General features: G+C 34.8%; 1 protein-coding gene across 3 annotated transcripts in view; it reads right to left on the bottom strand.

Annotated features, from left to right (window-relative positions):
• Positions 1 to 4,709: 4,709 nt before the first annotated feature.
• Positions 4,710 to 12,435, bottom strand: part of DDAH1 (dimethylarginine dimethylaminohydrolase 1) — a 61,040-nt gene continuing 53,314 nt past the window's right edge. For all 3 annotated transcript variants that reach the window (XM_014073191.2, XM_087719357.1, XM_087719358.1), the window contains exons 5-6: positions 7,835 to 7,978; positions 4,710 to 6,183 (exon numbers count right to left, since the gene is read on the bottom strand). In XM_014073191.2, coding sequence (XP_013928666.1) covers positions 6,067 to 6,183; positions 7,835 to 7,978 — 261 coding nt within the window. In that variant the 3' untranslated portion in view covers positions 4,710 to 6,066. The remainder of the gene's footprint in view (positions 6,184 to 7,834; positions 7,979 to 12,435) is intronic.

Below are 12,435 nucleotides of genomic sequence, written 5' to 3'. Positions count from 1 at the left end.
AAATTAGCAGCTTCTACTTCCCATTACATAATTGATTTTTGGGGAGGATCTAAGTACACTTCACCAGTGGGCAGGCAATACTTCAGCAGTCACACTGAGAGGGCTTGAATGAACAAAACCATCAGTTCACCCTATCCTGGCCTGCTGTCATGCTTCTCTGTTTCAAAGTAGTGTTTTCTGACATGTATTGGTTTCTCTGTTGTGCTTCAATTTGATCTAAATATTTGTGCTCCTATTGAGCATTGTACAAACATGCCAGCATTTCCCTTCCCTTCTGGTCACTGGGTGGACTTTCCACAGCCACTTTGTGGCATATCTACATCAAAGGACAGCAATGTGCAAATGTAAAACTTGAAATCCTGGCCTGCTTTGAAGCAAGTTTCCGGCATTACATAGGTTGTTTTTATAACTCTGATAGGTTGTGCTCAGAAAAAAATCAGTTCACTTGTATCTATCTGCATATGCACCTTTTGAACCAGCACCTAGGTAAGTGATAGGCAGCTAGTTAAAGAGAACCACCAGTGGGTTGTCTAAGGTTAATTAGACAATAAGTGAAACAGTAGTGATTTGGTTTTTCTTTTTCTTTTTAACAGATGAAATTGACAAGTTTCCATTACTCTAAGAAGAGTAAACTAAAGTTTTTTTTCATCAGTCCACTAATGAATATGCTAGACAGGAAGCTTCAAATTTGATGGACTCTCAACAAAGAGTTACAAAACTCTCTCTATCAGGACCACATGGTCTCCAAGATCTACTCATGGAAAGTATCTAGTGCTCACTTTCTTGGCAGGAGTTGGAGGATAAGGTTTAGGAAATTCCTCAATTAAAGGCCACAATAGTCACTATGTGGATAGAACACCTGAATAGCAAAATGGTCAAAGCTCTAGAATGGATTGAAATCTAGACAGCAGTATCTTAAGCCACCTTAATCTCTAGGCAATTTCACCATGTGAGACTGTGTAATTTAAGGTTGCCATGCTAAGATCCCTTCGTCTAAATTCACTTCTTTTAAAAGTAGCAGCAGTAGCAATCACATTTCATTTCTAAAAAAATATGGTACTGTGAGAAAAACGAACTTGGATCAATGAAGCAAAATGTATGAAAAAGAGGAATAAGTTGCTTCAAGTCTTATTCTAAATAACATTCATACAGTTTAGCTTCAGCTGACACTTTATTCGATAGTGATGGGTGTACATAATGTTAGAAATGCACAAGACAAAATTAAGGATAATAAACAGCACTTTTTCCAGTGTTAACAGGTTATGGAATTTGGCAAAATTTTGACACACAAAAAAATAGTTGGATATATTAAAGATAACACATTTGAATCATATGTGGTTAGTAAAGGCTAAATACATTTCATATGTGACTTGAAACTGCATCCTATATCACAAGAAGCCTTTCTGGGAGTTCAAGTGAGGTGGCTCATATTTTGTTCCTAGCCACCTTACAGATTAAAAATACTCTTTAAGAACTGCCTCTCATCATTAATGAATATGTACCAGCTTCTTAGAAACATTTGATTCAGATTAATTTTGTTCTCATGTTTCAATAAACAAGAGTTAACAGGTTTTGTTCTTGTTGTTAAGGGAGAAGAGAGAAGCATTTTGGACAGTTCTGTACCTAGCTGAACATGGTGTTCTACAGGAGTTGTGATCAAATCTCACAGAGATATGTTCCATATGTCCTTAAAATCCACACTATACTTCTAAAACACGGCATCTGTGAAAGATTGAACTGAGTGTATACTTTGCTGTGTGGGAGGGAGTGGAAGGATGCCAATTATAGCAATATAAGGTACAGCATGTATAAACACTTCTCATTGGCACATGGAAAGAAATCTTAGCTGACACTGATTACATTTTGTCCAACAAGGAAACCCACATATTGCGTCACTTTGTCCACACACACATACACCATTAAAAAAATCAAAACAATCTAAGGGATCAAATAGGGCAGTGTTTCCCAAACTTGGCAACTTGAAGGTGTCCAGACTTCAACTCCCAGAATTCCCCAGCCAGCATTCGCTGGCTGGGGAATTCTGGCAGTTGAAGTCCGGACATCTTCAAGTTGCTAAGTTTGGGAAACACTGAAATAGGGGTACCTACCTCTGGCTTCCAACTTTTAAGCTTTGGGACCAAAAGTGTAAAATTGTAGGATACACCAGTGAGAGTTTTGCCTAGTGAGCTTTCTCTTTAGTTAGATATTTTATTTTATTTTATGTATGGAATTGGAGAACACGAAGGAAACTATTTTAAGATGTCAGCAATTTCAGGAGTGGTCTATGCCATCACAGAAGTGCTGTTGTGAATTACTATCTTTACTCCCCATTCTCTGTGCATTGAAGAACATATTATATTTTGCAAGAAGGACAAGTTAATCCCATCTGATGATCTGCTATTTTGAAATACAGAGCACTACTGAGGTAGTATTAGAAAAGGCTTTACAACTTCATTGAACTGATCATACAACTTGCCTTTGGTATCCATGCTAACAAAAATTTAGATAGCATTGTTTAGGCCAGTGTTTTTCAACCACTGTGCCGCGGCACACTAGTGTGCTGTGACATAGTGTAAGGTGTGCTGTGGGAAAATTACTTTATATATAGTCAATATAGGCACAGAGTTAATTTTTTTTAACATTTTCTAATGGTGGTGTGCCTCGTGATTTTTTTCATGAAAAAAGTGTGCCTTTGCACAAAAAAGGTTGAAAAACACTGGTTTAGGCAGAGGCTCAGTATCTAAAGCTGAAATATGATTAAATTTGGGGCATTATTCCTACCTTTTTTACATGCCTAAAATACCTAAGGATATTTTAGTTGATGAAATTTCTTTTTTAATGTTATGGTCCGCAAGATAAGAACAGGGGGGATACTTTGAAACAAGTCTGCATTTTCAATTGTATAGTTCTAACCCAATGCAGCATTTTGCTATGCTGAATTTGAATTGTAATTCAGAAGTACAGACTGCATGAGAATAGAACAGAAAGGAGCACAAAATTCAAACTTAATAAAAGATTCACCAGCTGTATACATGTACTGTATGTCAGTACAATAAGTGATTTTTTATAGAACATTGTGACAAACATCAGGAAAACTAGAAAAATAATAGGCACTCAGATATTTTTTGCATACTATCCATAATTATGGATATTTAGAATAGGGTAGAATCCATTTAGCACATAAAATTAATAAAAAAAATTGATTAATTTTTTAATCAAAAAATTAACACAAGCAGTCTATGACACAATTTACAACACTTCAGGTAGAAAAAGTATGCTTGGTGTAAGTCTACTGACAATGCAGTTGTCACAGCAGTCACAAAACAAAGCAAAATGTAAAACCATTTTTACCAAGTATTTTCTGGCTTTATTTCATTGAAAAGTGGCCAACTAAAATTAGTTTTAACATTCCTGATTAATGTTAAGTGATGTAAAAACAAAGCAGAACATATATTCTTTGGGCTGTGACATTAGCTAATAAAAATGAGCAACTACTGAAGACTTAAGAAGTGAATACACGCAACCATTATTGTTACTTTGCAAGACTTTTCACGATATCTCTAAAACATTTCTATTATTTTCTGTTATGTATTGAAATCCCCATGGTGAAACAAAACCCTCATCTTCCAATTAAATACCTATTACATTTTTAAATATTTCCAAACTAGCCATTAAGAAGACAAAGTGTTTCTTCTATTATTCATTAAGCAAATTTTGTATAAAATCATTATGCAGTTTTCAGTGGAATAAAATAAGAATGTGACCATTTTAGGGAAATAAAATAAGAACATGCCAAGAAAATAAATAATTTTTCATTTTAGGGGAAAATATTATTAAAGAAAGGAAGGGTAAGAGTTTTTAAGTATAATTAATCCAGCTAAAAGATAAGGTTACATATGACATTCCTCATGTTGCATTTCCTGGATTCTGCATATGTTTTCCTGTGTTTCTTACATATAAATAATTTCAACCATAGTTTTAATGTAATTGGTTATTTTAAGTTTGTAATATTAGCCAGTGTACATTAGCCAGTTACCAGAAGTAGTGCCCAAAATGGAGTATTATTGGGAAACTGATAAAGGCAATGGCAAATTTTGAAGAAAAATTATTTTGTTCAATCTCATCATTGTTAAAACGATTGAATAGGTTTCCCAAGAATACTACTTTATATATATATATATATAAACACTTAAAATTTAACAGCGGACTGCTTAAGTATGTTGGCAGAATTTGCCAAAATAAACATTTCTTCCAACTGAATTACAGTTTAAATAAAGATATCCATTTCCAGGCACAACATGAATACTTAAGACATAATAGTAATCAGAGTCTCTTGGAAGTCACGGATATACAATATACTACAGGGAAACAACAGGACCCAAGTACATTTTGTAGTTCTCTCTTTTCTTAGTTTTTCCCCCCTCTCAGAAACAATATAAATGAAATTAGCAGCAGGAATCCATAGGAGATTTACAAGTAAAAAGCAAAATCATCAGGGTCCTTCTGCCCCACATAAAATGTTATAAATGAGATAGAGCATTGCACAGTAGAATATCTGGAAGAATCTAAGATCCCCTGCCATGTCTTGTTTGTGTTTTTCAGAAAGTTCAGCATTTGAGTTTGAATAGAAAAGAACTCTGATGATCAAATGAATATTTAAAAGCATAACAACAAGTACTTGCGTGAAAGTACAATATGAGAGGCGGCAGTAAAATAAAGTGTTTTATTAATTTGTTAAAACTTTGTGAATCAAAACTTTAAAATATGTAGAAGTTTTAACTCGTGAACAACCTGAATATCTACTGAAATAAAAAAGTGCAAATAAACAAACCAGCATTTTGGACACACAACTGATTCAAACCCTCACAGTAATCCACCTACACTTTGTAATTAATTTCATTCACAGTTTTCTTCCAAGGCACTAAAAGGAAAATAATTTTCTACGATAATTATAATATGTTTTATACTACGGTTGTTACTAAAGGAAGAGTTACTGAATTTCCTTTTGATTATCTATAACTTAGAACTCTAAAGAGAAGGGTGACGAAAGGTCGGACTAGATTAAAACTGGGCCAATTCCAGTATTACTTCTAAAATCCTTCAGTATTTTCTAAGACATGTTTGGATCAATGTTAAGTACTCAAGCTACTTTCAACAACAATATATGAGGCTGTTCTATTTAAACACATGCCTTTTGTTAAAGAAACACATATATAATATGGGCATTATCCTACCCAGTGCAGATTTCCCTCTCATGTTCTAATCTAATTACAATTAACTTCCCCAAAGCAAGGAAAATAAATTATTTGAGATGACATAAGAATAAATGCATGAAGAGATACGTCTCTCAGCCCTTATCTTCCTAATAGCCCATATTTGAAGACTTAACTGCTGTGATTGTAAGCACTTGTAATTTTCCACTTTTATGCCTTTTACAGCTGGTAACTATTTAATGACTTATCAATGTCAATCCTGGAATTTACACAGAGCAGTGGAAAAGGAGTGGATAAACACTCCAGGGAGCATTATAAAGTTCCTGTGACAAAATTACTAGGAATATAAAAACAAGTGTTTATTGTTTACTCTGCGGTGGAAATAATTCGTTGATGACAAATTCAAAAAACGGATTGCGAGGAAGTCCAGTATTACATTTTGTATGGCATTTGGCCATATGTCTTCAATGACTTGATTTTAAACTCAAGTCCTAGGATATAGGAATGTTCGGCATAGTAGATATGCATCTAGTTGTTGTTGTGCCCGAGTCAAAAGTGATGCTAGAAGTGGCCCCTACTTCTGCTTCTGAGATCATTTTACATCTACTACATAAACCATTAATTTTCATAACATTTTTTGGGGGGAAATCCAGACAAACATGCTTCAAATCTTTATATGTCAGGAAAAAGCTTATACACGCACCTTAATTACGAGTGAAGGGGCACCATTGTAAACAAAGATCAGTAGCACAGTGTTACAGTAGATTGTCAAGAAAACCAATACAAGTGAAATACAGATTCATTTGCCTTTCATGTACATTATTGCCATATACAAGGAAGGAAATCTGTAAACTCATAATTGTGAAGATTTATTAATAAGGACCGAACAGCAAGTGAGTGCTCCATCTACTTTTTCTAGCTCGGTGTTTGCTATAGGGATCAACATGTGGTCCTTCAGTTTTTCAAATACCTATTAGGGGAAAAAAATGAAAAGTTGTTACATTTATGAATCTTTTTTTACTGAATCTTTATCATTGGTTTAAATTTTTTCAGTCAGAATTTTGTATATCTTAGTAGAAAACTCTTAGCAAATAGTGGTATCTGACTGACCTTCGTGCTTGGAAACTAGCAAGACTAGGTCTGAACAGCCTTTGAATGTAATGGCACCAGGGAATCCCAAGGCTGTCAGTTAGATTAAGAAGCTAGAAAAATATCCTGGAAAAAGGCTATGGGAAATCAGTTCTATTCTGTTGCTAAGTCGACTATATTAACATATCCATGCAATCGATAGGAGTCAGAATCAACTTGAAAGGAACCTTTTTTTATTTTTATTTTATTTTAGACAGTTCAGTCTCAGATTGGAATCTCTGGATCAAAACTGGAACTCTGGGCATTCAAGTTAGCATGTTAATTCATTTTAGGATATGGGGGAGCCAAAGACTGATAAATGTGCTATTGTGTCATATTTTAATTCATAAGTCACTGATATATCTCATGGACTGAGTAATGCTGACTTTGATTTCTAATAAAATTATGCCTCAAGTGATGAGGAATATATGACAAACCAGCCTCGTGATTTAATGTCTAATGACAGCCTGAATAATGTTTATCCCATGCTTACTTACTTAAGATATTATTAGTGGAGTTGGGGAACAGAGTGTTTTATGTGGTCACACCATAATTCTGTACTTTTGCTTCAGTCTCAGCACGTTGGGCAATAAAAATTGTCGAGCATAATGTTGCATATGCAGTAATATCAAGATTAAATAAGCAGTAAAAACTTCAGAGTCAGCCCAAAACCAAAGTTCAGGAGAGATGTCCAAGATTTACACTTACCATATTTATTGGGGAGTATCAGTAAGGCAGAGGTCTCCAACCCCCAGGCCAGCATGTATGTGCACACAGCTTGACTCACATGAGTCAAGCTACATGCACACACGTGTCAACCTACTGCTCACACAGCCTGGTTTCCCTCTCCCCCTCAGTTGGGCCACCAAGATGCAGATTGGAGGCTTGCAGCATTCTTTCCTAACAGCAGTTCAGTGTGGAACAAAGGGTGAGAGGGCAAAAAAGGCAAGATGGTGGAAGCTTGAGCCATTTTAAGTGCATTGTAACAACACTTCTACCACCTAACCTTTTTTTTTTTTTTTGCCATTACCGGCCCCTGACAGTGCTGGTTTCTACTTATCATGCATCCTGATAAGACATCCTGATAAGTCCGGTCCAGAGATCCAGACCCTGCCCACTCTCATGGCCTTCCGAAAGGCCATCAAAACCCTGGCTATTCCGGCAGGCCTGGGGGCTGTTGACCTCCAGCCCCAATTAGACTGGGTGCATGATGTGCTTCTTTTAATTTGTTTCCTCTATTTGTTTTTAACTCTTTTTTTAAAATTTATTTTCTGTAAGCTGCCAGAGTCCTTCGGGATTGGGTGGCCTATAAATTTAATCAATCAATCAATCAATCCTCAAAGTCCACCGGTATTCTTTTCTTTTCTGCTACTTTCAGGAGAAGCAGTGTTTTTTTAAAAAAAGATTACAGATTCAATTCTTCTCTCCCAAGCAATCTTAAATTACAGCTGATCAGCATTATATAAGAACAGGTCTAGCCTTTTTGCCATTACCTTTGAACTTTCCGGATACTCCTCAGGTGCTCGATGCAACAAAACATGACCTTTGCCAGGAATGTTTAAATACACACAGTTTGCTGCTGCATCATCAGGAACTGTAAGTTTGTCATAACGATGGTCGCTCATCTGTTGCATTGTCTGTTACAAGAAGATAAGTCGGGATTATATAAAGCAGGGCTTCATTGCTCTTCAGAAAGTAGGGAGAAAAGTAGTTTTATTAATTTTTTAAATCATATCAAAAACTGTTGGAGTGTAACGTGACAGTTCCCAATAAGAAACTCATCTTATACAGGTTACAGGAAATAAAAGGGATATATACAAAAGGGTTTGTTAACACAAATTCCAAGGTGCTCAATGTTACTGTGTAGAATATATTAAGCATGTATTCAAACTTGGAGTTGTCATAACTAATATAAATTTGTGCAGACTTTGAAATATTTACCTATAAAATTAAGATACATAAGATCAGCCATTGTGAGTAATTCATATGATTCTGTTTTATTTAGCCAGAATTGCTAATCGAATCAAGTAGTCCTACTAACAAACTCAAATTTTCATTTGTGAAAGGCAGATTTGTTCTTAATAAACAATTTTGTTTTATCCTATTTTGTTCTTTGGGGAGGAACATTTCAAAATATCCTATATTTGTTATATTTGAGATTTCAGGAATACATCCCCTAAGGAAAAAGTTGGACGTGGAATAAAGGAATTCATAAAATTTATTCTAGTTTTACTTCAGAATTGAAGTTTTAAAGAATAAATAGTACTACTGAAAAAAATATCAGGCAGAAATTACGGCTCAAGTTAGTATTCATTAAAATTAAATACCAAAACTACATAGCCACCTTGGTCTTAGAGAAAAATGTTATGTTCTTATAAAAGACAGGCATACTGTAGATCTACATTTCAAATGCTATGGTAGCACTAGATTTCACTTGATTAAAGCAAACAGACCCTTGACAATGATGGTTCAGTATGACTTAAGAGCAATTTTCCATCTTGAATAGGTCAGGCCTATTTGGAAGACACATTCATCACAACATATATTTAGTTGACATTCTTTGCCCTATGCACAGGAGAGCCCCTACACACAACTTAATATTTTTTTCTATCCTTGCTGTTAGATTTAACAACATTCTCATGTAATAGTAAATTTACACTGCCCATTGCAAGAAATAAAATCAGCTACCTGCTACTTACCCACTACCATTTGGTGAGGGGGGACAATGTTCTTTCTTCTCTCAGCTGGCAGGTTATCTTAGATATCAAGGTCAATTCCCCCCTCCCTCAATTTCCATTAGTAGTCAAAATGTAATAATGTGGTAATTATGTTAATTGTACAAAAAGTTTTTATTTTTAGTGCATTCTCTTGGTGTACAATGTTTCGTATAAGCATATGTTTGTTTGTTTCTTGTTTGTACTTTAGTTTTAACCATACATAAAAGAAAAGCAAACTTCTAAACTTCCAGTGCACTATTTAAAGGGAAAGGCAAACAATGCATGTCAAGAATTTAGGCAGAAGAAAAAAAACAGAGAAAGAAAACTTGCAGTACCATGGACAGATCATTAGGTGCAAGAGATTTGGTGCAACTAATACAGTTGCATGCACACACACACACACACACACACACACACACACCTATTTCATATTCCATTTATAGAGAAGGTATGTGTAAGTGCAGGAGATATTTTCTAAGATGATTATCACAACTAATAAATTGCTGTCTTTAATGGCAATCAACATTGCTGTTTGAGGTAGGTGCCTCACTCTTCCAAATGGTAAGGCTAATTCTGCTTGTATTTCTTGCATAAAGACAATCTACACATTTATTAATAAATATAATGATGTGCAGCTTAATTCACTGGATGACAGTGTTTAACTTCTATGCCTTTTGTATACCCGGTGTATATTTGTGTGTACATGTCTTATGGGTATAAATGTGTATATTGCAAAATAGGCCTTTAGAAATATCTATACCTGAATTAAAAATGCCACGTAATCTTTTAACAATTCCATGGAATTTCTAAACACAAGAGTCTCATTAGCCACATTGGAGATTGAATCATAAATATCCTGTGATGACTCTTAAGCAAAGTCTTACATTCCTGAGGAAATGTCATCATTGTAATAGAATTTCATGTTTCGTTACTAACTAAAATGTGTAGGTTTCCTACCATTGAATTTTGGTAATACCTATCTCATATAATGTAAAATTTAAAAACATAATCCTCTCTTTTACAATAATTTCCCAAAATCACATATCCTGAAAACCTTAGATTGTCCATATGTGTTAAAATTAATAAATTATGTGCATATAAACATATTTTAATCCCAGGCAGAAAAATCTTAAAAGATGAGATAATTTTTCCAGTAAACATTTCTTTACAGTGTACCAATTCTGAAGATAAGTAATTGCTGGTACAATGCCATATTGAAACAGAGCGGGTTTTCAGTTTCAAATTTAGATAAAACAAACAAAATCACCTTTTTTTAGATTTCCTTCTTGCAATTCTATTTTTTTAGTTAAAGCTTTGAACATATTTGATCTTTCAGATGAGTTACAGAGGAGGAAGACTATACAAGCAAAAAAAAAAAAAATTAAGGCAAGCATTTATCGCTCAAATATTGCCTTTAATTCTCTGCATTAAAAAAGCAGTAGTTAAGTTTCCCAATCTTGGTGGCAAATTTGGTGTTCATTACTGAAGGAGAAAAAAGGCACAACAAAGACATTATGTATTGCAGTCTTTGTCCTTTGTTTTCTTAGAAATGAAGAGATAATTGAAGTAAAAATGATCAGTGTATGATACTATGTATGACTTTGGAATAAATTCAACTGAACTCATTGAGGTTTGCTTCGGAATTAATTCGTAATTCGTAATTTAATAAGGTTATATGCCGCCCAATCCCATAGGGCTCCGGGCGGCTTACAAATACGAGATAAAATAAAATAACAAATAGGGGAGAAACGAAAACAGTTTAAAAAAAACACAACATACATTCGGCTTAGCTGGGGGTTGGACCTGATTCATAGATCAACAGCCCCAGGCCTGCTGGAACAGCCAGGTTTTGGTGGCTTTTTGGAAGGCCGCGAGAGTGGGAAGGGTCCGAATCTCTGCGGGAATGTTTATGTGGGGTCAAAATGCAAGTCCTGAAAATACATCCTCTTCAAGTTTCATGCTTTTATATATGCTGACATTTTCAACAATGAAGTAGATAAGTCCAAAAATCATGCAACTAGGAGGATAAATTATGAAAAGTTTGCAAATATATGGAAATGTAATTTCCTCACATAATGCAGGATCCAATCTGGATCGTTCACCAGAGGTTTAGTCTTCTGAGCTTTCCTCGGGGAACTTCTCTCTACTGGAATGTTTACATAATGTATACAAATATTCCAAATTTTGATTCTTGGAGCAAGATTTGAATTGAGAGAGCCAAGGTGGCGCAGTGGTTAAATGCAGCACTGCAGGCTACTGCTAGATCAGCAGGTCAGCGGTTCAAATCTCACCGGCTCAGGGTTGACTCAGCCTTCCATCCTTCCGAGGTGGGTAAAATGAGGACCCAGATTGTTGGGGGCAATATGCTGACTCTCTGTAAACCGCTTAGAGAGGCCTGAAAGGCCTATGAAGCGGTATATAAGTCTACTGCTATTGCTATTGCTAATTGGCTAGTTTAAGAATTCATAAAGGACTATATTAGCCCTCTCCATAGCTCCATCCATCTAAGGTCTGTTTATAATTTATGGTAGCATAAAACTGATGTATCAATTCAGAAAAAATAAGAGTAAATTTGGTCTGAACCAATATGCTGTCTTTACTGTAAATGAAAATAATAATAAATAAATATATGTAGCAAATAAATAATCCATAATTGAATTTTTCATGAAAATTTGTGAAAACTTTCAGGAATGTGCTTGATTCAGTTAGTTTAATCACTTAAACTGAAGGCATAAAAATAAAATACATTTTGCCTTTCTTTACAATATACAGTCCTTTTAAAAAGTCATCTTCTCTTTACAATAGTGTCTGCTGCTTATACATAAGCTTTCTTAAAGATAGCAGCAAATTAAATCAAAATTCGACAGTGGAATAGCCAATGGATTATCTTCTGCATTTTTTAAAATCAAGGGATAAGGCTTTTCTTTAATTATTTCCATTTTTAAAAACATTAAAAGGGACAGAAACTATTACTATGGGCCCAAGGCAGTTTTTTTTTTGTTGGTCTAGATCTGCAACATATATGTATAAGCAGATCTGTTTTACAAAATTTAAGGACTAGGTTTTTTCGTTCACCTGTTAGTCATTTTAACTGCAGATGCAGAGGGAGGGAGGAAGGAAGGCATCAAAATATGAATCTATAAGACTAGATAAATTTGGGTATGTACAATGCTGCAAGTTTTGAGTACCTGGCACACTCAAATGCATAAATCTGATGTACAAATTTGGCATATAAAGTTTATATTATCAAATGTGCAAATGCATTTATGAATACTTATGCAAGTAATTATGGGAATAGTTGGGTGAAAATGTAGTTCTACAAACAAGCTTCTATTATGGTACATAAGGTCTTCTTTTACCATGGTGGGCACAAAATA

This window comes from Thamnophis sirtalis, unplaced genomic scaffold (assembly GCF_051295495.1).
Source record: "Thamnophis sirtalis isolate CommonGarterSnake01/CBP01778 unplaced genomic scaffold, rThaSir2_p1.2 scaffold_7, whole genome shotgun sequence".
NCBI lineage: Eukaryota > Metazoa > Chordata > Lepidosauria > Squamata > Natricidae > Thamnophis > Thamnophis sirtalis.
The sequence above is the reverse complement of the archived record's forward strand: the minus strand, read 5'-3'. Positions and strand labels throughout refer to the sequence as shown.